At 41.2% G+C, this 26228-nt stretch overlaps 1 protein-coding gene across 9 annotated transcripts in view; it reads left to right on the top strand.

Moving 5' to 3' along the window:
* The window catches only part of AGAP1 (ArfGAP with GTPase domain, ankyrin repeat and PH domain 1), a 399779-nt gene that overhangs the window by 288989 nt on the left and 84562 nt on the right, over nucleotides 1–26228 (top strand). For all 9 annotated transcript variants that reach the window (XM_074829819.1, XM_074829816.1, XM_074829814.1 and 6 more), the window contains one exon: nucleotides 12546–12707. In XM_074829819.1, coding sequence (XP_074685920.1) covers nucleotides 12546–12707 — 162 coding nt within the window. The remainder of the gene's footprint in view (nucleotides 1–12545; nucleotides 12708–26228) is intronic.

Genomic DNA, 26228 nt, shown 5'->3' with positions numbered 1-26228 from the left:
CAGTATGCCTTTCACCACCAGGTCATCCAGGCTGTGGGTCACAGCTCAGTGAACACCAAACTGTAGGTGAGCCATTGGCGTTTGGTCCCACTGGGCTTCGCGTCCGGCAGAGAACTCATTGCTTCATCATGAGTTAAAAGAGTGAAAGATATAAAAGCAGTACTTCAGTGTCTGTGTCTATGGTGGAGGAGAAAGATGGCACCGATAAACTGGGCTGTGTTGTGACGTTGGTTTAAGGAGGACTTTGGGTACGTGGGCATTTCTGCACAACTTTACTGAGTTTCAGCTAAGTTCTTCTGTATTTACCCAGTGCTGCTGTTCAAATCCTGAGCTATATTATGTGGATTTTTACAATTCTGCAGTTCTCCAGAAACCCATCTGCTTTTCTTGTTTAAGATCCTCTTTTTTTCTGCTCTCCCCCTCCCCCTGATTAAAATATAAAGAATTATTGCATTCAGCAATTAAATCCTGTGCTTGGTTCCAAAATGGCTAGAAATGTGAGTTTTCATCTTCAGATAATTTGACATTGGCAACCTCATGCTCATCTTAATCTTGTTCACAGCCTGAAGTGCCAAATGTCTGTCAGTAAATTGTTTATGTGACTAAATTAACTTTTTGAGTGGAACTATAAAGCTTTGGTTTTTCCCGACATTTACTCATGGATGCTTAAATGCATATTTTGCATTTAGTTTTGCTTAGAATTTAAACTGAAATAGGAATGCATATGGAATGTTCCTTGTAATAGGGGAAAAAAAAGCTTTTTTTTTTTTTCTTCTGGTTACTGATGTTGATTAATCTGACTCGATTGTCTAGCACTGTTTAATAAATCAGTTCTTTTTCTGCCTGTAGCTGGGTTTGGTTGTCACACCTTCTCCGTTTGTCCCAACTCACAAGAAAAGAAAAGAAAAAAAAAAAAAAAAAAGCACTTTATTTTTATTATGGAGCATAAACTTCAGCCTGACAGGATAGTGAGAACAGTGAATGTTCTCTTATCAGGTCTTCAAGCTCGTGCCTGGGAGACGCTCCCCACTGCTGACCTTTCAGGCACAGGGTTAGTGTGTTGCAGTACACTGCTCGTGGTATTTAACCACCGCTGGAAGTCAGTACTTCTTGAGTAAGGAAAGTGGATACCCAGCACTGATATCACTAGAAACGGGGCACTTTTAACTTCAGGTTGTTTTAAAATATAGATAGATAGATATATATATATCTCCACAGCTGTCTCCTTATCTAACTTCAGCTGCAAACTGGTTCTCTGTAGCTCAGATGCTTGACATTTGACAGATACAGCGCTTAGAAGTCTGTAAAATATATTCTGTTCTCTGTTTCTATATTAGTATCTGTCAAAATGGGAGGGTTAATATTGAAGATGATTGCACCCCTGTACAAAGTGAATTCTTCATCAGAGAGGCCATCCTATAGCCTCATTTGTATAAAAAGATCATTAAATCTTTAAAAGATTTTTTTTTTTGTATGTTTGCAGTTTAAGTTTGCTTTAATCTTAAATGTTTGCGGTTTGGACTGAGTTTTACTGTGATGTTTCTTGGCAGGTCAGTCATCAAATAGTTTGAGATAGAGGATCGGCTGTGATTGTTTTTTCCTGGTATCTCAGAAATAAATGTGACCTGTGGTCTTAAACTGCTTAAATAGTGGCCGAAACATCAACACATGGGCTGTGTTCAGCAGCAGCAGAAGGACGGATCTTCTGACACTAGCTATTAGAAGCTGAAGAGCTGCATTTGATGTGAGGATGCCTCTATGCATTCAGGAGTGATGTATCTTGATAAATTATAATTGCAAGGAAATAGGTACACGAGCCAGATTCACACCATATCCTACAGGAGTTTATGAACTTTGAAAAATCATTTTACAGAGAATAGTCTCAATTGAGAGACACATTCTCAAGCAAACGTACAGGGAAGACATAATACTGCAAGAGCAAAATGTGACACTTTGTAAACTCTTCTGATTCAAGTAGTGTGGCTTAAAAATTTCATAAGCCCAATGCATTCCATACTTAAGGACCTTATAAGTAAGGCTTAAGGAGGGAAATGAGTAAACTTCCCAGATCAGTACACTTTTATTTCTCTTAATCTTTTTATCTAAAATTTAATAATCTAAATTTATATAATAATAATAAATTCTAAATTTAGATAAAGCTTAGTAATGTTTTAAACACAAAGTTGAGAAAGTACAAAGTTAATGTATAACTACCATTGGAGTAATTCCCAGTTTCAGAATTTCTTCTTTTTATGTCCATACTTTGGAAGTTCAAACAGATGCTTGTAATCATGAGATTTTTTGTTTAATGTATCTCTAGAAGCACACTGCATTGTTTTGCCAGGATCTGGATGAAGTGTGTGCAAGAAACACACACGGTGCTTTTATTTCTTCTCTGGCTTAATGAAGTTTCTGTTCCAATTAACATGAGAGCGGTTGTCTCATCAAGCATGTCTGTTTGCAGGCTCGGTTTCTTTCCAGTCCAGATCACAGAGCCTGGGGTACAGGGATGTTGTGTATACGTTACCTATGGAATCCAACACTTCAAAGCTTCTTCACAGCATATACAGTTCAAGGAGTGAAAGAAGCCTCTGTGTTAAATCCAATACACGACTCCTTCACAACCTGCTGATTGTTGGGGGACAGCTGAAGCGCAGAGACCTGGCCTTCCTGCAGGTGGAAGAGCATCTCCTTTCAAGTCGCTGGGCCCTTCATTTGTTACAGTTGATCTCATCCCTTAATTCAGCAATCGTGCGTGCCACCCACAGTCCAGGTCGATGAGGAGTATCCAGTTTACCAGTCACTCTAGGCGAGTGGCTTTTCTGATGCATGGATTTTGTGAGAGCAAAAGAAGGGTCCTGACTTTGGTTATCTAAACCTTCAGAAGAGCTGGTAAGAGCTAGAAAGAGTGCTTGATTCAATTTAAAAATTAAAGTTTGTCAATGACAATTATGTCATCTGACACATATAAAAGGCAACAAAGGTATAGCTGTATGTTCAGAGCTTTGCTTTTCAGCTGTAGGTTTCTGCAATAGGAAAATGTTTGGTTTTGCCTTTCACTAAGAGTATCTTTGCCGTTGCTTCCACCATTTCTTTTCCTTTCTGACACTGGTGCTCCGTGGCATACGTTACCAGGAAAGTCTTAGCTTTTTACTACCTAGCATGACGCAATTAACAGCCTATTTGGTATACAGCAGTTATTCAGCTTTAATTGGAAAATATTAATAGTGAAAGTCTCTTGATTTTTTTCCAAAACACTGATGTTAGGGCTTGTCACTGAAGTGGACTGACAGTGGAGAGTTTCCTAACCTCTTCTCAATTACCAGTGAGTGGGTTTGATGCTTGAAGTTATCCACAGGTTATACAGACTGAAGGTTAAAGTACACGAGTAGAGACAAGAGACGTGGCTCTCTTTCTGGCTCTGAGCATTTCTTTGAAGAGTCTGTTCTTCTGTCTTATTTTGCCTATCTTGAAATACAAGGTAAATATTTCAGTAGAAAATGATTCAGTAAGGCATACATTCGTTATTTTCCAAGTGCCTTGAGACCTCAAGGCTCTTATCTCAAAGCAAAATACTGTTAAATGAGGTTTTTTGCAATTAGAAGACCATGCTGATCGTTAGATCAGGGCAGAGCTCTGACCCTCTCTGTGTCAGCACTAGCATGGCCAGCAGGGACACGGAAGGGATCTTACCCCTGGACTCGGCACTGGTGAGGCCGCCCCTCGATGACTGGGTTCAGTTTTGGGCCCCTCACTCCAAAAAGGCCATTGAATGACTCGAGCGTGTCCAGAGAAGGGCAACGGAGCTGGTGCAGGGTCTGGAGCACAGGTCTGATGGGGAGCGGCTGAGGGAACTGGGGGGGTTTAGTGTGGAGAAGAGGAGGCTGAGGGGAGACCTCATGGCCCTCTACAACTCCCTGAAAGGAGGGTGCAGAGAGGGGGGATGAGTCTCTTGAACCAAGGAACAAGCGCCAGGACAAGAGGGAATGGCCTCAAGCTGCGCCAGGGCAGGGTCAGACTGGCTCTTAGGAAGTATTTCTGTCCAGAAGGGGTTGTTGGGCGTTGGAATGGGCTGCCCAGGGCAGGGGGGGAGTCCCCATCCCTGGAGGGGTTGAAGAGTCGGGTTGAGCCAGCGCTGAGGGATCTGGTGGAGTTGAGAACAGTCAGTGTGAGGTTCATGGTTGGACTGGAGGATCTTCAGGGTCTTTTCCAATCTAGACAATTCTGTGATTCTGTTATTCTGTGTAATTGAGATGAATTTATTATGCACATCATTTTGACCAAGGGTATAAAATAGTATTTGTCACGTAGTCTTGTATGTGCTTGATCATGATGTAGCTTGCTCATCCAAGATGTATCCTTTTAGTGGTACTCCCAAGTGTTTATTTTTCTGCAAATCACCATTACTTGGGATGGTACTGATGGGTTCGCTAGGTCCAGCATGCCACAGTTGGTAACTCTTCTTGAGGTGTCTGATTATCTGTCTGGCTTCAAAAGTGGCAGACTAACCAACACATGACCTGGAATCAAACCAGGAGATACTGCCCTGAAATCATTCCACAGGCGTACAGTTTGTCTTGAAAAGGGCAATCCATCTTCTTTCTCCCTCCTGGGGTGGCTAAGAACTAACTACCTGAAACTAATGCCCATAACTAGCTGCCTTCTGTAATATTCCTCACCTCTCCATTTTGTATGAAGTGTATGGCCGGGAGAAGCAGTGCCCATAGCATCGTACACCCAGTTTGTAACAGTTCAGGGTGACACCATGTAAGAATCACGTCTTCTCAACAGATCTGGTGCTGCCCAGTGAAAACATTGTGCCAGAAGAATTAGAGACATCCCTTACACACCTAAACTGTAGGCCTATTCAGCAGCAGCCATGAAGTTAGTTTGCCTTGGGACGTGGTGGCATCCTACAACATGTAAGATTTGCATCTCTTTTGGTTTGTTGTCCTTATATATTCAAACAACTTGTCATGCTTGATCTTTCCGCAGGGCATATTCAGCATAACAGTACAGAGGAGACAAATGCAAAGATGCATCTGTGTAATGGGGGATAAGATAAATTAGCAAACTGTGTTAACTGAGGGAGTAGTTTATAATATCTCTGACCCTGACCTATACCTGCTTTAGGCAAGATGTATGGAGAAGAGGTTAGCGTCTGGTTCCTGGTTCATGTTCTGAGGCCTGCAGGTCCTCTAAAACACAATTAGTCTTTACTTTGCTTGTCACCATACTGGCAACACAGGAGGGTCGCTTAGAGTAGATGTTTCCTCTCCTCACGTCAGCTGGTAAATTCCTTCTGTGATACAAGGAACTTACTTCATACGATGGCTTTGAAAGGGAGTTAACAGCATACAGTTGCTTCTTTTCTTGCTAGCAATACTTCAATTTCTAGGGAGCAGGATGGTGTTTTGCTAGCACTGTAATATGTTGCTCCTTAGGAGGGAAAAACGTAGCGAGCAATGTACTTTTGTGGGGTTTTTTTCAACATTATATTATATTTTTGCTTTCATGCTTCCTTTATGGTAGCCAGACACTGCATGTTAGTAGGGAATGAGCTAGAGGTAACTTTGCCTTTCCTTTAGATAAGGGACATTGTAACAAGGGTTTTACTATATCCAAAATTATTGAAGCCAGTCTTTCCGATATCTGTGTCTTACTGTCATGAGATTGACTTTCTTTCAGAAGTTTGTGGATGTCGGCCCTCGCTTGTCACAAAGTGGCTTATTAGGCCGCCGAGTGGAAACGATCCTGTCACGCCAGACATGCCTTCAGGTCTGCTTTGCTTGGGGTGTGCTACCACGTATCGAAAGCCAGACCCTCCGAAAGCAGGGAGATCTTTTTTTGTCAAGAAGGAAGCTTTGTTTTTCTTATTTAATTGAAATTTCTATTAGAGGGAAGGAGGCAGTGACTTGGGCATTCAGTGGGGCTTTCTGTACATGACAGGATAGCTTTGTGATTTACAGGCTCTAGGCACAAGGCTGGAAAAATGGTAGATGCCGTGGAAAGAGAATACTCCTGAGGCTCTTTCATCTCCATCCCCCAGTTCTGCTCAGAGCTTCCTTTTAATTTCGTTCGGTGCAGCAGGTTAATTTAAGCCCTCGATAGCTTGAGTGTCCAAGCTGAATTCAGCTAAACGATGACCGGATGCGCCTAATTCCTACTGAAGGTATGCGCTCTGTGTACTTTAAAAATATTTGCCTTGTTTTTTCTGTAGGCTGTAATCTCGTGCCACCCCTTCTCCCCCACTCACGAGTGTTTATTACCATCCGCAGACTTCTGCCAAGCTGCAGTTTTGACAGGATTTTAATGTCAGTCCTGTACATCCGTGCCTGACTCCAGCCTTCTGCAGTCATTGTGCAATTGCAGCATCCCTTTAACTTTGGTTTGAGGCAGAGGAGGAATATAAAGAACTTGATAGAACATTTATGGTAATAGCTGTAAAGGGAAGCTGTAGAGCATTGGATTTCACAGCCAGAAAAATCTCAGCTCGGGGAAATGGGTCTGAAATACAACTACAGATGGTTTTAGTCTATTGCTTCCCCTGTTTAAATAAAAGGATTGCTTTTTTCGCCTCTATTTAAAACACATGTGTAGAAGATGAAAGTGTCCAGCTATTTTTTTATTATTCAGTCCACCAGCTACCGACATCTTTGCCTTATTTCATTTCAACACTAATGGCATAGTAAAAGTTCTGAAACACCCTCTTTGGATTCAGCCTTCCTTGGGTCGCGGCAAAGATTCCTGCTGCAGTCAGAGCTGTTGCTGTTGTTTTCGTCATCAGCGCTTTCTTTTTCCCCTTGAACCTGGTGCTATTAATTGTGTTGCTGCTTCTGCTCTTTAATTGATCCCATTCACCGGTCCCGCTTTTGTAACGTCTGACTTCTTGTCACTTCAACAAATCAAAAACCCAAATTAATCAAACTCCAGCCACTTGAGAATAAGGCTGCATTGGGGAGCTGGGCTTGACAAAAAAGTCTAATTTCACTTTGAAAGCCTGTTGGAAAATTTTAACAAGAAGATGCAAGAAAAATGTAAACCAGATCAAGCTCGACTTTGGTCTGTGGAGAATAGCGTCACCTGTTGAGTTTGTTTCAAGTTTTTGTAAATAGATGATTTGACAAAAATATGAAATAAATCAAAAGACACGAAGATAGAAGAGGTCAGAATATCCTTGTTTCCGCTGCAAATGGTTACACAGGAGCGAGGGTTATGTGTGTATGAGAGAGAATAGGAGCTGTGGGCCAAAGACGAAGCTCCGCTCTCGGATTTTTGTATCTCAGCCTTTGTGCTGTGCTGTTCCCATACCTTATATCTTGCCTCTCTTCCTCCTGCTTTTTGCACCCTTTTACCCGGGCGTGGGGCACTCATACCTGCTGATTGTCCCTCATTTTCTTCACCTCCTTGATTCCTCTGTTGGGATCTGCTGCAGCTCTGCTGTATGGGCACTGCGAGTGGTGAAGGAAAGTCCAAATCTCGGATGCACTCTGAGCAGGTGCTTGGGAGTTTGGGATGCCAAGTCAGTTGTTGTACTGTGCTAGGGGCACCAAGGAAGCACGGGCTGGGTTTGAACTGAATTTCTGACCCTTTTCAAATCCAGGAGGACTCTTGCGATGTCCTTAGAGGGCACAAATGGAGTTGGCTTTGAGATCTGTTTGTGGAGCACATGTGGCTTCAAAATAATAAAACTATAAAAAGATGAGAAGTGGGACTTGTGTGGAATGTTACCTTTTACAAACGTCGTATAATACTGCAAGAGGTTATCAAACGTGTTTCAAACGGCAAATAAAGTGCAGTACAACAGCACAGCCCTTGAGACTCTTCTGAGAAGGATTGGTTGGTTTCTTTTTTCAGTTAATGTTCCGTCTCATAATTCTGGGTTGTACTTGTAGACAACATACTTCTTCCCTTCCACCTCTTGTTTCTTCTACCAGAATTTGTCATAATGGAAAAGAATTTCTCCTATGGCCATAATTACAAAATGCATCTGGGGGAGAGGTAGTCATGGGACTTGCTTTGTGGAATAAAAGCTTGCATTGGCTTTTTTTTTTTTTTTTCTGTTCTGTAATTTCTAGCAAATGAGGTTTGGACTTGAACAAGCAGAATCTTTGTCTTATCCCCTGTGTCATGCACCTATAGAGAAAAATCACCACTCTAACAACAAAGTGATCGTTTATTTGATATCCCACCTCTTGATAACTTCAGGGGTTTGGTTACCAAGTGTCACTTGTTGCTCCTGGGCATGGAGTGAGCTGCATATTTTTAAATGGCCTCAAATAACTTTCATAGATGTAAATGTCCCCTCAATATACTCTGAATTGACAATTTTACTACTTTTTCTGGAATGAACGTCTGTACTTTGTCATACTGGTTTGTGCAGAAGCTCTCCTATCCCTTGGCATTATTTCACAACCCTGCAAAGCCAGAAACCCACCTTTCAATGAGAAACACGTTTTCTCATCGGTACAGAAAGTCGTGGAACACGCCTGTGAAATTCACGGCGTCCTCCTTAGCGCCTCAGGAGCGCGCGGAGGTAAACTGCAAGGACGCGGCTTGTGTCAGCTCTCGCAGCTGAGAGGAGTTAATAATTGCACTGGGGAGAGAGGGCAGGGGGGAAGGCTGGCTGTTTGCTGGGAGAGGGCATGGGCATCTCTAGGTCGCTCCTGTACGTCGCGGTCGCCGGCAGGCGTAGGCTGGAGCACAGCAATGCACCGTTTTGGAGGAGAAGACGTTTTTCAGCAGCGTGTTGCTACACATCACTTAGAAATGTGTCCCAGCAGTTACAGAACAGAGGATGTGCTGGTCAGGACAACCCCAGCTACGTGGCAAGGGGAGAGTTTTGTCCTTAATGTTGTATAATATAGATATACACCCTGCAAATGATGACCATCATCAAGGAAAGCTGCCTGTACAGTCCATCAAAAACTGCAAAGCTAATGATGGGCTGGGCAGATAATCGTGGGAGAGTTAATTGTAAGGTTCGATATGGCATCTTGTCAGCAGAGATAAGTTGTCACGTTTTCCACTTGAGCTGAAACTAAATGATTGTAAAATAAGTTATGAGTGTCCTTGGGCCTGTCTGCCAGAATGATGGCTAAGAATACATTCCTGGCCCATCAGTCTCAAGCAGCCCGCTTGATATTTATGCGAACTGAATGTTATTTTATTCCCCCTCTAGTCATGCTTGTCAGCTTCCCGAGTGAAAAGTGAAACTGCTTCTTTGACTCATACTTCAAGTATTGAAGCTCGGAGAGGCTGCAGATTGTTATTATTATTACTAGTATTATATATTTTTTCGGGTGTGTGTTGAACATTGATGCCCGATTGGGAAGAACTAATGGCTGACATTGAATGTGCGGGATGGCTGCAAAACAGCCCATCCCAACCCAGTGAAACGCGTCTTATGAGTTCGAGTGCCTCTGTCAAAGCTGGTTTAGATGTGGAGTAATGAGGCGCTTGCTTTTTTAATTTGGCGTGCCTTTTTCCTTGCTTTTTTTTTTTTTTTTTTTTTTATATATTTAATAGTGCCAGCAGTGGTCGTCTGTTCTCAGGCGTGGTAATTGATACAAAATAAAATGCATTATTTGTATTCAGTCAGGAGTATGAAATTGCATTCAGCGGGCTGAAGCCTGAACTCATTTACAGTTTTCCGAAGCCGGGCTTTCAGGAGCCCTCTTTTCAATTTGAAGAATACCTTGTCAGGCAAGAGAAGTAGTGGGAAATGGGAAAGCACAGCGTGTAAGCCTAGCGCCTTTTGATTGCTCATATTTTAAACCGGGAGAATGTTAAATAACTTCCATCTTCAAAGGGTGGTCTCCGAAACCAGGAATACGGGGCATTAATACACCAACAATATCAGCTCGGCACCCGTTTACGAGCGACTCGTGTTTCTTTTCTGGTTGAGGGGGAGGGAAAGCTTCAGGCTCTTCACTTCAGAGCCGTTTGACCCAAGGACAGCAGGTTATTACCTGGAAAGGGCTGTGGATCACGAGGATTTACCATAGGAGGTTAATTCTTCAGCTCTCCGACGCGAGTAGTCGGACTGTACGTGTGTAAGTGTCCTCATTTTTCAGAGCTCACGAGCAGTTTTTGTTGGTGCAATTTATAGCCTAGAAATTAGACTAAGCCGCAGTGAGCGTACAGATCTACCTTAACATTTTTTAACAAGGATCCTGCTGAAAAATATATTCTCTGGTTTTGCATCAGGGTGTGGCTTCTTTGACATTTTCCGGGTCCGGGGCATCGTGGTTGACGCTGCGGTCGCACCTGGCGACGTGTCTCGGAATCGCAGATATTTGGAAACAAGCTTTTTGCGAGGCATGGAAGAGGGTGGTAGAGCTCATTTTTCCTGAATTATTTTTTTTCTCCTCTTCAATAAAATGAGATAGTTCTTTCTAAAGTGAGAGCTGAAAATGAGACCTGTCTGTGTGCCACTTGTCTCACATTTTCTGAGGGGAAAAAGTGAAGCGTTTTAAGAAATTGTGTTGGATGTGAGCAAGCCTTCCTGGCTGGTGTGCTCTCTGGGATTTTTCCATGGTATTTATGAATTTTCTGGATTTTTGCAAGCAAATGAAAATCAATTTTTGGTGCCCAGTGGCAGAACTTGCCACCACAGCCAGGCCCCTTCCTTGCCAGTGCCTGGCTCTGCAGCTGGCCTCTCTCAACACAGCAGTTTTCATGTCATTGCTGCAAAGGAGGGGGTTTTGTGGTTTTTTTTTCCTTCTTCTTTTTAAGTATCCAGTGTAGGAAACAAAGAAGTCTCAAACTGGAGGTCAGTATTTAGAACTACCAGTCACCAGCTTGCATCACTGGCCATGCCTCTGTATTGCTGGCATCTTCTTCTGCATCTTCTCTTCTTCCAGTATCAAGGGAGCCAAAGACGTCTGTGTGTCGCCTTTGCCAAGAGCATGCTGAGCACTGGCATGGAATTCTCATCAGGGTTTGCCTCCTTCTTCACCTGGACAGACAGCAAACCCTTGCAGAATAGCCACTTTGAGCATTTCTGAGTCAAATATTTAAAATCTCCAATACAGATATACAGTAAATACATTCCCATGATTCCCTTTTGTGGCTAAATGCCTGATGATCGGTTTCAAATAGGAGACATAGGGAAAAGAACAAAAATCCTTAATATAAAACTTATATTTGATTTGGTCTCTATTGCCAGGCAATTAGCTACATAATTTATCCCCCCCTAATAACTTACAGCACAACTGTGCTTTGTGGGTAATTAGTAAGTAAACTTTATTAGAAACAAAAAAACACAGAATAAGTGTTTCTTTGTCGAACAGGCATTTAACAAACAGGTCAAACAGGTGATTTAACTACCAAAAAAAAATCAAAAGTTGTTTTTTAAACTCTCTGACTTGATATTTTTCTGACATACTACTTCATCTTAAGTGCAACCCTGGTATTGCACTTAAGTACAACGTGGTATCTAACCAAGGTTCTGGGAACAGCTTCACTTTAAATGATATAAGGACTTTAAGTGAAGTGTAGGATGTTATGTTAAATTTTGTAACTAAAAAATACCAAAACCTAGAACTGCATTTAGCACTAATCCTAACCGAAAGATTAGTTGCAATTAAACTAAAACCATATTACCAACCTTGGGGAAAAATACTGGGTTAAGGTTACTTGAATATTTGCAGTGTGAAAGGACCCAGATGGAGAGTGAAATTTCAAGTATGGCTTAATTTACTAAACTTGTGTTAAATAATGCTGTTACATGTTTCTTGACTGAAAAAGAGAAGCACTACTCAAAGAGAAGGCATTTATTATTACCAGCCGTTACATGAACCAGGGAAGAGACTTACGGGAGGGGGTGTCATCAACCTTTAATTTTGATCTGGTTGAGCGAGCTAATTGGTGGGGGAAGGGAGAAAATTACTTTGTCATTAGTTCTTAAAATTATTATATGTTGTGCTACCATAGCTAATACATTGGGAAACCAAACACACTGAACATGGGATTATTTTTTGTCATTGGGAGCAGGTAGTAAGTGACCCTTTATCACACAGTATTAATTGTACCAGGCATACATGAGTTACACACCTTGTTTTCCCACGTTTATTGCCATTACCGCCTCTTCTACGTGTGTTGTCTTTATTATTAATGAAAGCAGATAGCATTCAGAGGATGTTGAGATATCTCTGTGCCATTATGTATTAAAATATCCTAGTGGGATACAAGTTAATTTGAGTATCAGTAAGATCTTTGCAAGAAGGAGCAATTGGAAATAATAAAGTGATTTCCCATTGTTTTTTGTCAGTTCCAGCTGGTCTGCTTCTAAAATTGATGCAGAGTCCTGTTGATTTAATAAGACTTGAATCGGAACTTCAGCCAAGTTCCTTTTTTGTATCTTTTTGAAAAAGTAATGGGTATTGTTAGGAGACTCTCCTGTAGCCTTTGGAAGTCAATGAGCTCAAGAAGTTAGCTGTAACAGACAGCAAGGGATTATATCTTGGATTCTAGCAATCATTAATTTAAATTATGCAGTATTTTAAATTTTCTTCCTTTTTATTCTTCTCCCCAAACTGCAGATACCGGGTTAGGAGATTCTGTGTGTTCAAGCCCCAGTATATCCAGTACGACGAGCCCCAAACTTGATCCACCTCCTTCACCTCACGCCAACAGAAAGAAACACCGCAGGAAGAAAAGCACCAGCAATTTCAAAGCTGATGGTATCTCGGGCACAGCTGAAGGTAAGCTGGTGGAAGTCTGAATTTTGAAAATACCGTTCCAAAGACCGTCGTTAAGTACAACTCAACTACACCATTGGCTTTGCATACAGCAGGTGAAGAGAATTGGTCTGAAGTAGAGAAATTAAAGACTGGTCTGAATAATCTGAGGCATCATGATGGTGAATTAGACTGTCTGAAACATGTTTGGAACCAATTTTTTTAATAAACAAAACAGTCTCCCCAAGTTAATATGGAGTATCATTAGCCATAAAGGTAAGGCACAGGCATACTTGTGAAGTAAAAAGGAAAAAATCAGGTTGACTCAGTAGCCCATACATCACATTAGAACTTGTGTATTTTTTCAGTATTATTAAATCTCATGTTATGTCTTCTGCTTAGACACATCCTGAGCTCTAGAATCACAAACACTTCTGATGCCTGTTATTGTTTGAATATTCAGTTGCTCGTGGAAAGATTGTGTTATTTGAGGATAAAAAGGAAAAGGGGAGAGTTTAAATGTTTGGGTTCTTTTTTAAGAACCAGAAAGGAAAAGCCAGAAAGAACTTCTTTTTTCCCTTAGTTTAGCTTACTATTTCCAACGTGAACACTGCTATAGCTGTTCAATGCCCTTCTGAAGGGGTAACAATGTGTACAGTAGCCAGATATGATATAAAACATGCTTGTATCTTTAGAAAAGAAGAAAAGAAACATGCTAGGATTCAACCAAAAGAGCTCCAGAAAAAAAGATGAACAAGGGTAGTTGGAAAGCTCAGAAACTGGGAAGTCAACATATAAGAAGAGATGAAAAACGGAGACAATGGAATAACATTGTCGGAAAAGGGGAGTGTTGAGTAAGAAAAAGATGCAGTTGTAAGCATTGGAGAGTAAAAAACAGCTAATTCAGTATCAAAGAGCATTGGAACAAGTTCTGAAAAAAGGATGACAATTGCGGACAGCTGAAGAGACATTAAAAATAGATGTGATAATAGTATACAACTGAGAAGGGGCATGTTAACTACTACTTAGTCATCCTTATTTTCCATTTATTTAATTTCTCAATTGCACTTCTTTCACATACGGAATTTATTTCCCCAGCTATCTATACAAATCCTTTTTTAAAAGCCATCAGCTTTTTTTCATAATAGCTCCTGTTGCGTTCTCTTTCCAGTCATTTAACTATCTTTACTGTTAGTTTCCCCCTAGTTTATGGCCTGAAGCCAAATTTTATTTTAACCTTTCATTTTTAATTTGTCGTCTTTTTCTAACAATCCCTTTTGCACCACTTATTTTCATACCTCAATGCCAAGTTATAGAGGGGATTTTTCATAGTGCTCAACATTGGTCCAAGACTATTTTGTTGAAGTCAATATGAATCAAGACCAGCTGGATATCAAGAGCCTTTGAAAATTTCTTTCTAAGTAGTTAATACGTGTATGTTTTCTTTCTCCTGGGGAGATTATTTTCACAAGTCACTGGAGCTGGAGCCTGTGTGGTCCTGGTCTGCAGGCACAGACTTCTGACCTGCAGCGAGCAATGGGGGATCTGCAGTTGTTGTGCATCTTGCCCCTGAAATCCCTGTTCTGCTTGGAGTGGGGCGTACGTGCTACTTCATCCTTCTGTTTTCTCTTGCTCTTCTCCTTGTCTTCCAGCATCATAACATGCTAGTCTGAAATCCTTTTGTCGTAACTCAACAGAATTGTCAGCTCTCATATAAATGGGATAAATACGCTTCCAGAAGGGCAAGAGCTGGCTGGCAAGCAGCAACTAAGTAATACACAGGGAGCCTTAAAAGCAGGAGTGAGTGCCAACACTTCCTTTACGGTCTTGGTATCTCTACATTAGCCCGTCAGTTTTCTTTGATCTGCCTCTTCTTACATGTCTTCTGAGATGGGCACTCTTTTCTGGTTTGGGGCTTACAGTTGTGTCTTGGGTGGGCCACAGTGGTTGTTATATATATATATGTCTTTATAACATCTCTCCTAAAGCACAACCCAGTGAAAAACACTTGTGGCGCTTGGCCACAAGAATGGAATCGCAACGTTCTACACAGCATCCTTGCCATGTGTGAGAGGAACTCTGGGCATCGTTCAGCAGATGACTAATCTCCCTGGCCCTTGAATCCTTAGCAAGGTTGGGAGGAGATGCCTGACAGGACAGTCAACCTCGTCTGTCAGCGGTAGCTGAAGGAGAAAGCAGTGAAGCGTGCTTGAGTTCCCTCAAGAAGAAGGGCATCTCAGAAAAAGTAATAGTGATTGTAGATTCCCACGTAGTACTTTCTAGCAAGACTAACAAAGGCTGGGGGTTGCTTTTTCCAAATCCTGGCATGTGGGCACTTGCAACCTTTGTCTGTATTTCCTGGTACTGGTGTTGGTGCAAGCTAGAAGGTACATTTAGTATGCTTTATGGTTGACCAAACAGGTGGTGTCGATCTCTCCGAGCTTGCTGTGATGCTGAATGACGGGAATAACTCCAGTCCTGGAAGTCTCACAAGCCAGTCTGCTGCTAGTGGGCTGTGTGTCTGAGATGCTTCAGGCTGTCAGGGGGTTTTCTCCAAGTAGTTGAATGTAGCATTTTCACATCTGTCTTGCAATTCAAAGCAGCTTTCAGTTCAGTAATTCAGCCTTTCCCCAGGAATAGGCTCATTTCCTTGTTCTCCAGTGCTTGGCTACAAATCTGTCCAATGACCTCAAAGATTTCCTTTTTGATTTTTCTTCCTCCACACTTGCCGTAAGCATAGATTTAAACCCTCAGAGAATTACTGCAGTTTTGAAGACCTCAGATTCAAATTAAACAGTAAAAGGAAGATGTTCTGAGAGATGCATGCTTTGCCTTGGCAACTTTGATCAAGTGTTTGAGATACGGCAGGTGACTTACTAAAAACGGGGTACAGAAGACTGTGCTGATAATCATGGGAGAACCTTATCTTCCTTCCTTCTGGAAATCCTGAGCTCGCTGTGAAAAGGAGGAGGAGGATCCTCCAGCAGTAGCTATTCTCAGACAGTTACAATGGATCGGAGTTAAATAATTTGGGTAATTCTGGATTTTATGTTGCCTCCCTTTGGGTCCAGGCATGTTTCAAGTGTCAGCTTTCAAACAGAAATTCCGGGTTCCTTCATTTTTGTCTGTAGCAAAGTTTAGGTGTTCAGTGAGGTTTAAATCTGGTCTTCAGCAAACTCTAGCATTTTTAGTGCACTTTGCGGTCTTTTTTTCTCCTTGAACATGCCTGCTTTGATCATTGACCTCTGCCCAAGTATTCAGATATCACGATGATGGACACTAGTGAGCCCAGGGTGATTCACTAATTCCAAGGACTGATGCTCATCTCTTTTATGCCTTTCCATAAAGGTCATGCTGATTCTTCTTTCTCCACACTATCTGCACATGCACAGCCCTCTCTTTCTGGGATTGATTCTTTCATCTTACTTGGTTTATCTTTCTACGGGTTTTCCGAGACAACGGTGGCAGCAACAAAAATACTAAAGCAACTGTGCTGCAGTTGGGTGAAAATTAAAATTCAATTCCTATTTTGGAGAACCAGATTCTTGGGAAACTTTCCCAGTGCAATGAAACCCGGAGAGAAATTTTTTTTAGTTCTCTGTACAGAACTTGTCACTGAAAAAATTTCTCAGTGTTTTTGAGGGTAACAGCAGGAATGCTTACATTAGGCAAGGTGCCAGCAACCAGCAGTGTTTTTCCCACCATGCTGTCTAAACTTGCTCAGAGCAGGATTATACAGTGCTGTGTTTCAAAGAGGGATAGCTGCTCAGAGCCCAGTCTGTTTTGGTATCCTTGTGCTGCTGCAGTTAGTGGAACAGCTAGTGATAACAGGAAGGTTTTTCAGCTTGAAAACAAGTAAAAAAAATTAAAAAGCTTTCTTGGACATACTCTTCACAGAAAGACCTTTCCTGGTGTTTGTTTTTCTCACTAGTTTTAAAACTTCATGGCTATGCCAGCTTGAACCTACCTGCCCTCGATCCATCTCTGAGGCTTCAGGAGCTATAGAAAGCCCAAGGGTATGGCCGTGTCTTCAGCATCAAATCTGGATCATCCGTGCTCTGCAAGTATTTCATTAACTAGAAGCTCTGGCCAAGGGGGCCAGCGTTGCTGTCTGCTGTAGGGCTGGTCCAGCTGCCTCCAGGTAGATGGGTGAATCGGCTCCTTCGTCCAGGGAGATGCAAGGCAGCTTTTGTCTGAACAGCGCAGGAAAAACAAGCGTAGCTCTGTGTTCCCATTCACAGATGGAGCTGAGAAACAGGAATTGATGAGTAGTAGTATAAGATAATAGAGTAGTAGTATAAGATAATAGAGTAGTAGTTAGCAACTCGGTAGACTTTGCAAACTCTTGTGTTTTCTCCGTCAGTCTGTGTTCCACATTCTTCATCGCTGGTTTCCAAAGAACTTTTGAAGGACAACGAAGGACCTTTGATGTTACTTTTTAGAACTGTTTTCTTAACCCAAAGATATTTGTTCTCTGCCTCTTATAAAGTAGTTGCTTTTCCCTGTGCTTTTCTGATCTGTGCAGTCTAGCCCCCAACTGTAGGTGTACACTGTCTGACTTGAGGCTAAGGATGAACCCCAGTTTACTGAGAAATTGTTGACAGTTTATTTTTTCCTGGAGTGAACTGGTAAAGGTATTTCAAAAGCTTGTGTTCTTCACATGCAGGTTTTATAACACTGAAGTCATTCTTCTGTTCTGAATCTCAGGGAGTGTTGCAGATGAGCTATAGTTTAGTTGGAAACGAAAATACGTTCATTTGTTTTTTGTGAATGGAAAACAGTGTTTAGTCAGACTTCTCATTTGTTTTAGCAATAAGCAAAAATCTCCCTGCTTTCATCTGGTTTCTCAGCTGCATGGGAACTTGAGTCCAGGAGGGTGGGACAAGGTACAAAAAGCCAAGGGAGGTGTCAGTTTATTCCCAAGACTTCTTGGCTCCTTTCAGCGATCCCAAAACCAGAATGACAGAGCAAATTAGGGAAATGCAGTTCTTAGTATCGATCTCTGGAATCTGTATAATACCTGAAAATTGGATATTTTGTGTAAATTGGAAGCAGTACTGCTGTTAACTGAATGTGCAGTATATGATGCATGAAAAAACCTGTGCATTTTACCTGCAGCTTCTCACCCTAACCTTTCCTTAGTCTAATCCCTCAAGCGTCCCCATGATTTACCTCTGGCACTATATGCTGAAATGATTTAAACATGCTTGGCTTTTTACAGGGCTCTGTGCATAGTCTTCTCCAGACAATTTTAACATACATTTCCTGAGGTGCGTGGTTCTAGTAAGCATGCTGTGGCCAGACTGAACTACAAAAAAAAATGAAATTTCTCTAACCAGGTATTAAAAAAAAAAAAGTTAATTGGGAATTTTGAAAATCTAGTGGAACCACCTCTGAGGCCTGTTCAGTGAAACCCATGCAAACAATGAGCTATAGTGTTTGTGGGAGAGTAGATTCTTCCTTGGACAGATGGACTTGACATTGTTAATGCTAATATTTATAATACATTGAATTAAGCACCATGATGAAGGAATATATTTTTACTTGGTGCTCTTTTTTTTTTTTTTTTTTTTTGGCTTTTTATGGTCTGGAAGAAACCTTCTGACATTGTCAGAGGACAGCATGTTCAGAAACCTTTCCAGCACAAAAAGTCACAGCATCGTTACTCCCTTTTCTCTGCAAGGAAGATGTGAAATCTAATATCTTGACCTGCAGCTGCCGCAAGGGCAAAACTACTCACCTATTAAAGAGTTTGTAACCTTTGGAATCAAATCTATTAGATGTCAAGGTCCCTGTATGGATTGTGTTGCTTGAAGTAATGCACAGAACTAAGCTGCCACCCAAACTTCTTCAAGTAAAAGCTCTTTCCAGTCTGTTGCAGGATAATTAAGTATACTACTGCAGTTCTACAGGCAAGTAGATGTTGCCCGTGTAGGAACCCCACAAAATTTATTCCTGGTAATCTTGTCATCCTAGTTATTTTACCTAGTACTATAAATCAGCTGTCAAACTGTGTGTGCAGCCTGCGCTGGGACGATGACGTGGGGGCTGAGCACACCAGCCTGGGGCAGGGGCTTCCCCACGGGCAGTAAAGCAGTAACACAGAGTGGGGATAAATCAGTAGGGGAAACCAGTTGTTTCTTAATTATTTCCACACCCTTTTTTTTTTTTTTTTTTTGCAGTTACACTCTCCTTAAAGTGATAAGAGATATTTTACCCCTCTAAAAAAAATACAAAAAATTAAAAAACCCAAATGCGACCCATGTCAATAGGAGCATGTTTCTGTCCTGTCATGTAGTATTTCTATGCATCTTGTGATGGATTAGTGAGACCAGCTTTTGTTTCTATTTCTGGTCTATTCAGTGCCTGAAATTTTAGAAAGTAAATATTCCATAGTTTTAAAAAATGTTCAGCAGTATTTAAAGTGAGATTGATACAAAAGTGGCATTTTGACTGCAATGTTGAATGAGAAGAAACATTTATCTAGAACTGCAATGTTGAATGAAGAGAAGAAACATTTATTTAGAACTGGGAGGGTTTCCAGTATAAACAGATAGGAAGGTTGGAGTTTTTTTAAATAGGTTTGTAATTCATTTAGGGTTACAGCTGAATTCTCTTCATATACAATTTGTTGATCATAATGTCATTTGTGTAGTCCTGTGCATGGAACATTTCAGAAATTTCAGCAAGTGGCATTTTGCTGAATTTCTTACTGCACACAAAGCCACCAAGTTCTGCTTTGCTAATAGTCACTAAATCTGGAGTTTAACAAGCTTCCTTTTAGTGAGATTTTAGGAGTGTGGTTTGCTAAGTAAGTATATGCATCCTTACTCTGTTGATTATCTTGGACGAGTTGTAGGCCTTGCCTGATCCAGCTATTCTCTGCTTTTAGCTGCATTGTAGGTAAAAATGTCTTAAAAACAAAACAAACCAAAAAAAAAATGAGCAAAATACCTAGCTGTATTTTCTTCTGGCTGCATGAGAACTTAAAAAAAAAAAAAAACCAACAGTGTGTGACCATATTTGTTGTCTGTAATGCCAAATGCTTGTTTTGATTTAAGTGTACTGCGGGTGTCTTGGAGGTTATCACCTATTCAGTGTCAAAACACTCTGGTTGTAATTCCACTGATCATCAGTAACTTCATTCACTGCTTCATAGGAGATACAGTACTGGCCAATTGCTGTACACCTGAGAAACAGGAGGGCAGAAATTAATAAAATGTAGACCGAATCTTCAGAGACTTACTTTCAACCAAGGCGTAAAGGTCACTTGTTGGGAAACCTTCAGCCTCGGTCGTCACAGCCTATCTGACATGAAAGGTTTGCTGCTGAAAGACATTTATGTTGATGCTGAGGAGTGAAAGACAAGGGAGGTGAAGCTCATCTATTGTTTTAACCTACTTCATTGCAGGCTAAACAAGTTGAAAGATTCCTTCTTCTCTTTAAAACCACTGTTAGCTCAGGGTCGGAAGAGGCTGCAGGTTCCGCCTACCTGGTTGAAAGGAAAAGTGTCGCAGTGGTGGTCAGCAGGAAAGGCAATTCGGGAAAGGTTGAGTCCCAGGATGTAATTGGCGGTGGTTGTACGCACCGGCACATCTGGATAGCTATAGAAAGATAACACTTTTTTCTTACATTTCTCTGGAAAATTGTCCCACTCTTAGTACATTAAGTGCTCAGTGTTGTGACTGCAGAAGGGTGCCCTGTATATCCTTAGTACAGGTGCTGCACTGCGATTTGGCCTGATTCTTTGGAAAAGGAAGAAGTTTTAAGTAGCTTTATGATTGAATAAAAACATGTGACACCTTAGTGTTTGACTGGCTTCAGGTAATTAGTGTCCTTAGAACTATGCTGTCAGCCTGAGACAGAGACCTTGATTATGAAGGAGGTTCCTGATGCCCACAAGATGATGTTTACAAGATACCAAGAAGTACTAATATTAATCCTGCTAGAGAAGTTAATTCCATTTTGTTACTGAAGAGTGTCTACTTTAAATGTTCCTTGCCAGTTTTTCCAGAGCATAAGACCATGTAATTTCATTATGAATCTCTATACCTAAATGAAAGTATCTTCAGAATAAAATCAATTTTGTATTGTAGAGCTATAGTAAATGAACAGAGGTCACTTTGTTAAGTATAACTTTGTTCTCCTGTTCACCACATCACAAAACTCCTGAGCAAGGTGTCACAATTTGAACGAACAGGCTATTTTGGTGTAGAAGGAAGACTTCATTTTTGAAGGATGCTTTGTCCTTCTGTGCACTTGGACGCATCATCTTATTGGAACTGAGCTACAGAGGTACACACTAGGAAGAAGCTTCCTTTAAAGAGTGGAAGTCCTAAGTAATTCCCTTCAGAAGACCATAAACAGCTAAAACAAAAGCGCTAGATTAGACAAATATGAAGAAGAAAAATCCATGAAGGTCTCTTACGACCTCTCCCAAGAAGTCCCCCAACCATGGACTGTTCTGGAAGGTATTGCTGTGTCTGGTGCTGTTCTGCTTTTTGTAGGCATCTCCCGCTAGTTGCTGATGAAAGCATAGCAGGCTTCGTGGGCCTTTTGCCCCAGCCTGTTGTGGCTGTTTGTAGGCTCTGCTTCTCTATGGCATGCCTTGTTAAATTGATGTTTGCCTTAGGAGGCACAGGGCAGCTTTGAGGGGAGGGTTGATGGGATGCCAGCTGATTACAGGCATGCTTTTTTTATTCATAATATGTAACGTGAGATTAATGACAATGGCTTGATTGTGGAAGTGTGCCAGGTATAGCTCAAACCTGGAATTCAGGGGAGAATGTGTCAATAGGTCTGATCTACCCTGGGGTTATAAAACATGCTCTTGGCATTATGCTAAGAAGAACTCATAATCACGAGGTACATACAGAACAGAATGTAGAAATAACAAGTTAGCAATTTATTTTTTATTTCAGAACCCTGCATTTTAGTCGATTACGGGTAAGCCCTGCAGAATATATGCTGCTACTCAATGCATTCTTAGGGCTAAGAACCTGTCTGAGCAGTGTCAGAAAATACTCCTTGTGTAATCAGCCTCCTTGCTCCAGGTCTGAAGAACCTCAACGGACAGTGAAACCACACCTGCCTTTAAATCCAGGTGAAACAATCGATCTTTCCCAAATACACAGCTTTGCTAGTCACCTCCCCTTTGTGCTCTGAATAAATGTATTCCAGTCTTGGCATCTAGCACAAGAGATGTAGAAAGTCTCATTTGATAAAGTTTTGTGAATTCAGGGGTACCAAATGTGGTCTGCTTACAGGGAAATGAGAGTGAAGATGATGTTTTCCAGCTGATTCCAGTTCAAGAGTCTGCATGCACAGGATTTGCCAAGCATCATGAGTCTGACATTCTCTTTTGTACCTTGTAGGCATTACAGGTTTGGGGAATTTGGTAGTTTTACTGCTCGCGGATAGACTCTCTATACTCCACCAGTTGCAGCCAATTGCTTCCTTCGCTCCCTTTTAATGCTGGTGGGATTTTTTTGCAGCTCTCTCAGACTTTAGGATAAAATGACAACCTATAGATCAAGAAATATTTTTGCCCTTTTCGTTTTGGTTCTTCGTCTAAATGTTTGTGACACCTTTTAAAAAGCAGGTCCAAACCAAAACTGAGGAAGGTGATTGTGTATATGAACAATTTTATTAAATAAGTGGTTGAATATGCACACATTTATCCCAGGAATTTTTCTTTAAGAAAAGTGGGCAATATGCAAAAGACTGAGCAATTTAAAGTTGTTTCGCTTGAAGAGATGGTAATTGTCCTGGTTTCAGCTGGGATAGTTAATTTTTCTTCTTAGTAGCAAGAATAGTGCTGTGTTTTGGATTCAGTATGGGCTTTGGTATGAGATCCCTTTGTGATTTTGGTTCTTCCAAAGTTATCTATTAATCCTGAGATTGATGGTTTTAAGCTGCTTTTTTTTTTTTTCTCACTTCTGTATGTTAATGGGTGTTAGCCTCTTCATACGATGATTTTCAAAGGTTGGGTTGGCATCAGCTGGGCATGATGTTTCAACCTTTCTTGGACTACAAGTTGCAATATCAGCAACGTGTACATTGAGAAGTGCTGTGCACCTCTGGTTCTTGCATGGCAAAAGAGCTCATGGGAGTCTGTGAAGTGTGGAGCTGGACATCCTCATCTTGCTCTGAGGAGGAGTCTCTGAATGGTGTGTGTTTGAAAAGGTGACCAACTAATATGAGAGGGTGGGGTTCCCAAGAGTGAAATGCCACGTGGAGAGCGCTGTGGTATGGGATTTAATCTTCTATAGATGTAGGTGGTGTAGGTGGGTGTTCTTAACTAGGCTGACATCTCCTTCCCCTTAAGCAGTAGGCTCTTGTCCCATCATAGCCGCCTTCTCCATTTGACAAACTGCAACTCCGGAGCCATTCCAGTTTTGATGCTCTGTGGTATTGATGTCAGGCATTTACAAGACAACACTGTCACAGTAACGTAGACCTCTTTTTCTTTCCAACTCTTGACCAGTCAGTCATTCCAAACCCGTGTTGTTTTGTCAAGTTTTAATCAAATAGTTGCCTTAAATTAGCTGTCAAATTCAGCGAGCAGATACTGTCTTTCCATCTGAAGTCTCTGCTGCAGATACGCGTGCTGTGCATGAGATTTCAGTGCTGAGCTTGCTGCATGTTTGTTTTATACCCTGTGCTTTAATCTCCTGTTTTCAATCCCTCCACCTTTCTCTTTACAGATAGGTTACTTGTGATAGATGTTATGCATTATATGTAGTGTGCAACTTCAGTGAAAGGAGTAGGTAAAAAGAAAACTTGAACAGGCCTCACCATTGACATTTTCCACCACTCCCCCCCCCCCCCAAAAAAAAAAAAAAAAATATTAATAAAGGTTTCTTTTGTGAGCGTGAGATGGAGAAAATTGGCCATTTGTCTGTGAGGTAATAGGCTTTGGTATAATATGAAAATCTATCAAATGATTAAATTCAATGACATTAAATCACAATTCATGAAAGGAGAATACTGCACAGTTTAATTCTATTTAATTTTTGAGGGGAAAAAAAAAAGCCAAAAAAAAAATGTTTGAGTTTCTCTTAAGCTGATTTCTCTGTGCTCTTTCTTAAAAGTGCCTTTCTAGTTGCCACACAGTGATGTGATCATTATCTGTCACCTCGTCGCCTTGCTGCCTCAACACGCAGTAAAATACAAAAAAAAAAAAAAAAAAAAAAGAGGGAGAGGAAAAAAAAAAGACCAGAGGAGCTTGTGAAGTATGACTTCCTATCCCAAGACTCATTGCCTGCGATTCGTACCGCTTGACAGTAATGATCTTATTACAGTACTCTGGACCTTGAAGAGATTTCATGAGGAGAGCGAAAGGACGTGCCTCCATGTAATCAAGTGGCGCTGAATATTCCACACGTTTTTGATCACACACTGATTGGGCACAGTTTTAGCCCATCTTCTAGTCAATTATGCATGGCCCCTCGTGCTCCTGTGATAGTCAGAAACATTGATAGCTGTTGTCTGGGGGGGCTGGCAGCCAGCCAGGGGTTTGAAGTGCAGTCATTCTGGGAGAAGTGCTTTTTAGTTGGAATTGATTACCTTTCTTTAGGTTTTTGCTTAATGGCAAAACTGTATTGGAGAGGGCTTCAGGTGAAAAATGGACGTATTAGCCATTTAGAGTAGCTGAACTCCTAGTCAATTTTTAGCTTTCCCCTGTTTCCATCTAATTTATATTTAATGATGTAACGTTTGATAATATTTAAGATATTTCATTTTCAGTTGCTGCTGAGCACACATGTTGAGCACATGTTAAATTACAGCGTATCAATTTTCAGGTTTTCGAAATTAATCCAGTTTAACCTTCAGGCTGCAAGAACATGTCTTTTTTGGCACCTGTTCCAGCGAGCGTTCAGTTTATATGCAAGTGGCATGAAGACGATGTTACCAAGCAGAGCGAGTGGTGTTTTCATCCCATAATGAGGATAAATCTGCATGCTTTAAAAGAAGCAAAGGGTCGGTAGCTGGGTCCTTAGTTTAGATTTTCTTGTCTCAGAGGCTGATTAGGCTGCTGTTAATTTCTTGCCTATAAAAATGTCACATCTTTCTTAATTCAGGTTCCTTCTGAAATGAAAAGAGAATCATTAAAGGCATGCATAGCAAACTCGAAGCACCATGTAAGAAAATATTTAATTATAAGCTATGCTTCTTGTTCCAGTACCACCAATCTTGTTTCTCATGTTTGAGTATCCTACAATATCTAGTTTTTGGATGCACATGTAGCTTGGAGAGGTGGGAGTAGGACTTTATAGTAGGCTGAAGTACAACGTTGTATTAGTGTCAACGTTGTATTCATGCGTCAAATGAAGAGCTTGTTTCCCCTGCTTGGCATGTGCTGTGACTGGCAGTGAAAAGATACAGTCAAAATACTCCCATAGCACCCCAAATTTTTATTTCTACTTGTCAGTATAATTCTGCTCTACCTGCCTACTGCTGGCTGAAATAATCCAGCAGTTCTGCGAAGAGACATGGCAGGGTCTCAGCCTTTTCTGAAGGTGTTTCTGCCACTGAATGTTTCCCTCATGGGACTGCTTCCTTCCAAGGTCCAACAGAATTTACAGGGTTGCTTAAACAGGTGAAATGTGAACAAAAGCTCAGTTGCTCCTTAAACTTGCAAGTGAGACCTTCCTTACAGACACTGCCCCTCTTCTACTGCTTCCCTTTTAATTGGATTGTGGGGTGGTTTTTGCCTAAAACTAATCCTATTCTGGCCAGTCCTACCCCTTAAAAAACAGCTTTAATTTTTTTAATTTCTTCTGTTCTTTATAATCACTTCCCATACAGGGGCCAAACTCACTTCCCATACAGGGGCCAAATCAAAATTAAGAGTAAAATAAATAGTTGGTCTTGGTGGGTTTTTGCTATTTGAAACAGAACTGTTGGGTTTTCTTCCACTGATTTTGGGTTCAGCTATTGTCTGAAATTCCATACCCTAGTTTGGGGGGATTTATGTGTTTTAGTTTGTAGTAATGTTTTACTACTTCTAGGCAGCCCACAAGAGCTATGAGAATCTTTTTTTCCCTTCTTCTTTGGAAGAGAAGCTTCTCTAAATCTGTATATTTGATGACTTATGTGTGCTTGATTGCCGTACCAGCAGCCAGGATTGCTGTGTGCTGCCTGCACTGAGACACGAGTTTTTCAGGCTGGGGGGCCTTGGGTCTTCTTGCTTGGTGAGATTTTGAACCAAGCCTTTAGTGCCCAAGTTGTAGTAAACAACTCATGGCTCACGGTCAGCTTCTAATTTTTCATATTTGTCTCCATCAAGAAGGTAAAGGCCTTAAAAAGGTAAACTTTTAAGGGGGAGAAATTCGACATCTTTGGCTCTGTTGACTTTCTTTGAGTGGTGGACTGAGTTGTTGGAGCCCGCTATCAACTCTACCCATGCCTTCCCTGAAGGATTATTTATCTAAGGGCTGGGAGGAGACAGTGATGGAACAGATTCCTTAGTAGCAGAGGATAGCTTGCAAGCATCTCATAACATATGTACGTATGTATGTATGCAGTGACGACAACTCCTGT

The sequence above is a fragment of the Strix aluco genome, chromosome 6 (genome assembly GCF_031877795.1).
Source record: "Strix aluco isolate bStrAlu1 chromosome 6, bStrAlu1.hap1, whole genome shotgun sequence".
Lineage (NCBI taxonomy): Eukaryota > Metazoa > Chordata > Aves > Strigiformes > Strigidae > Strix > Strix aluco.
The sequence above is the reverse complement of the archived record's forward strand: the minus strand, read 5'-3'. Positions and strand labels throughout refer to the sequence as shown.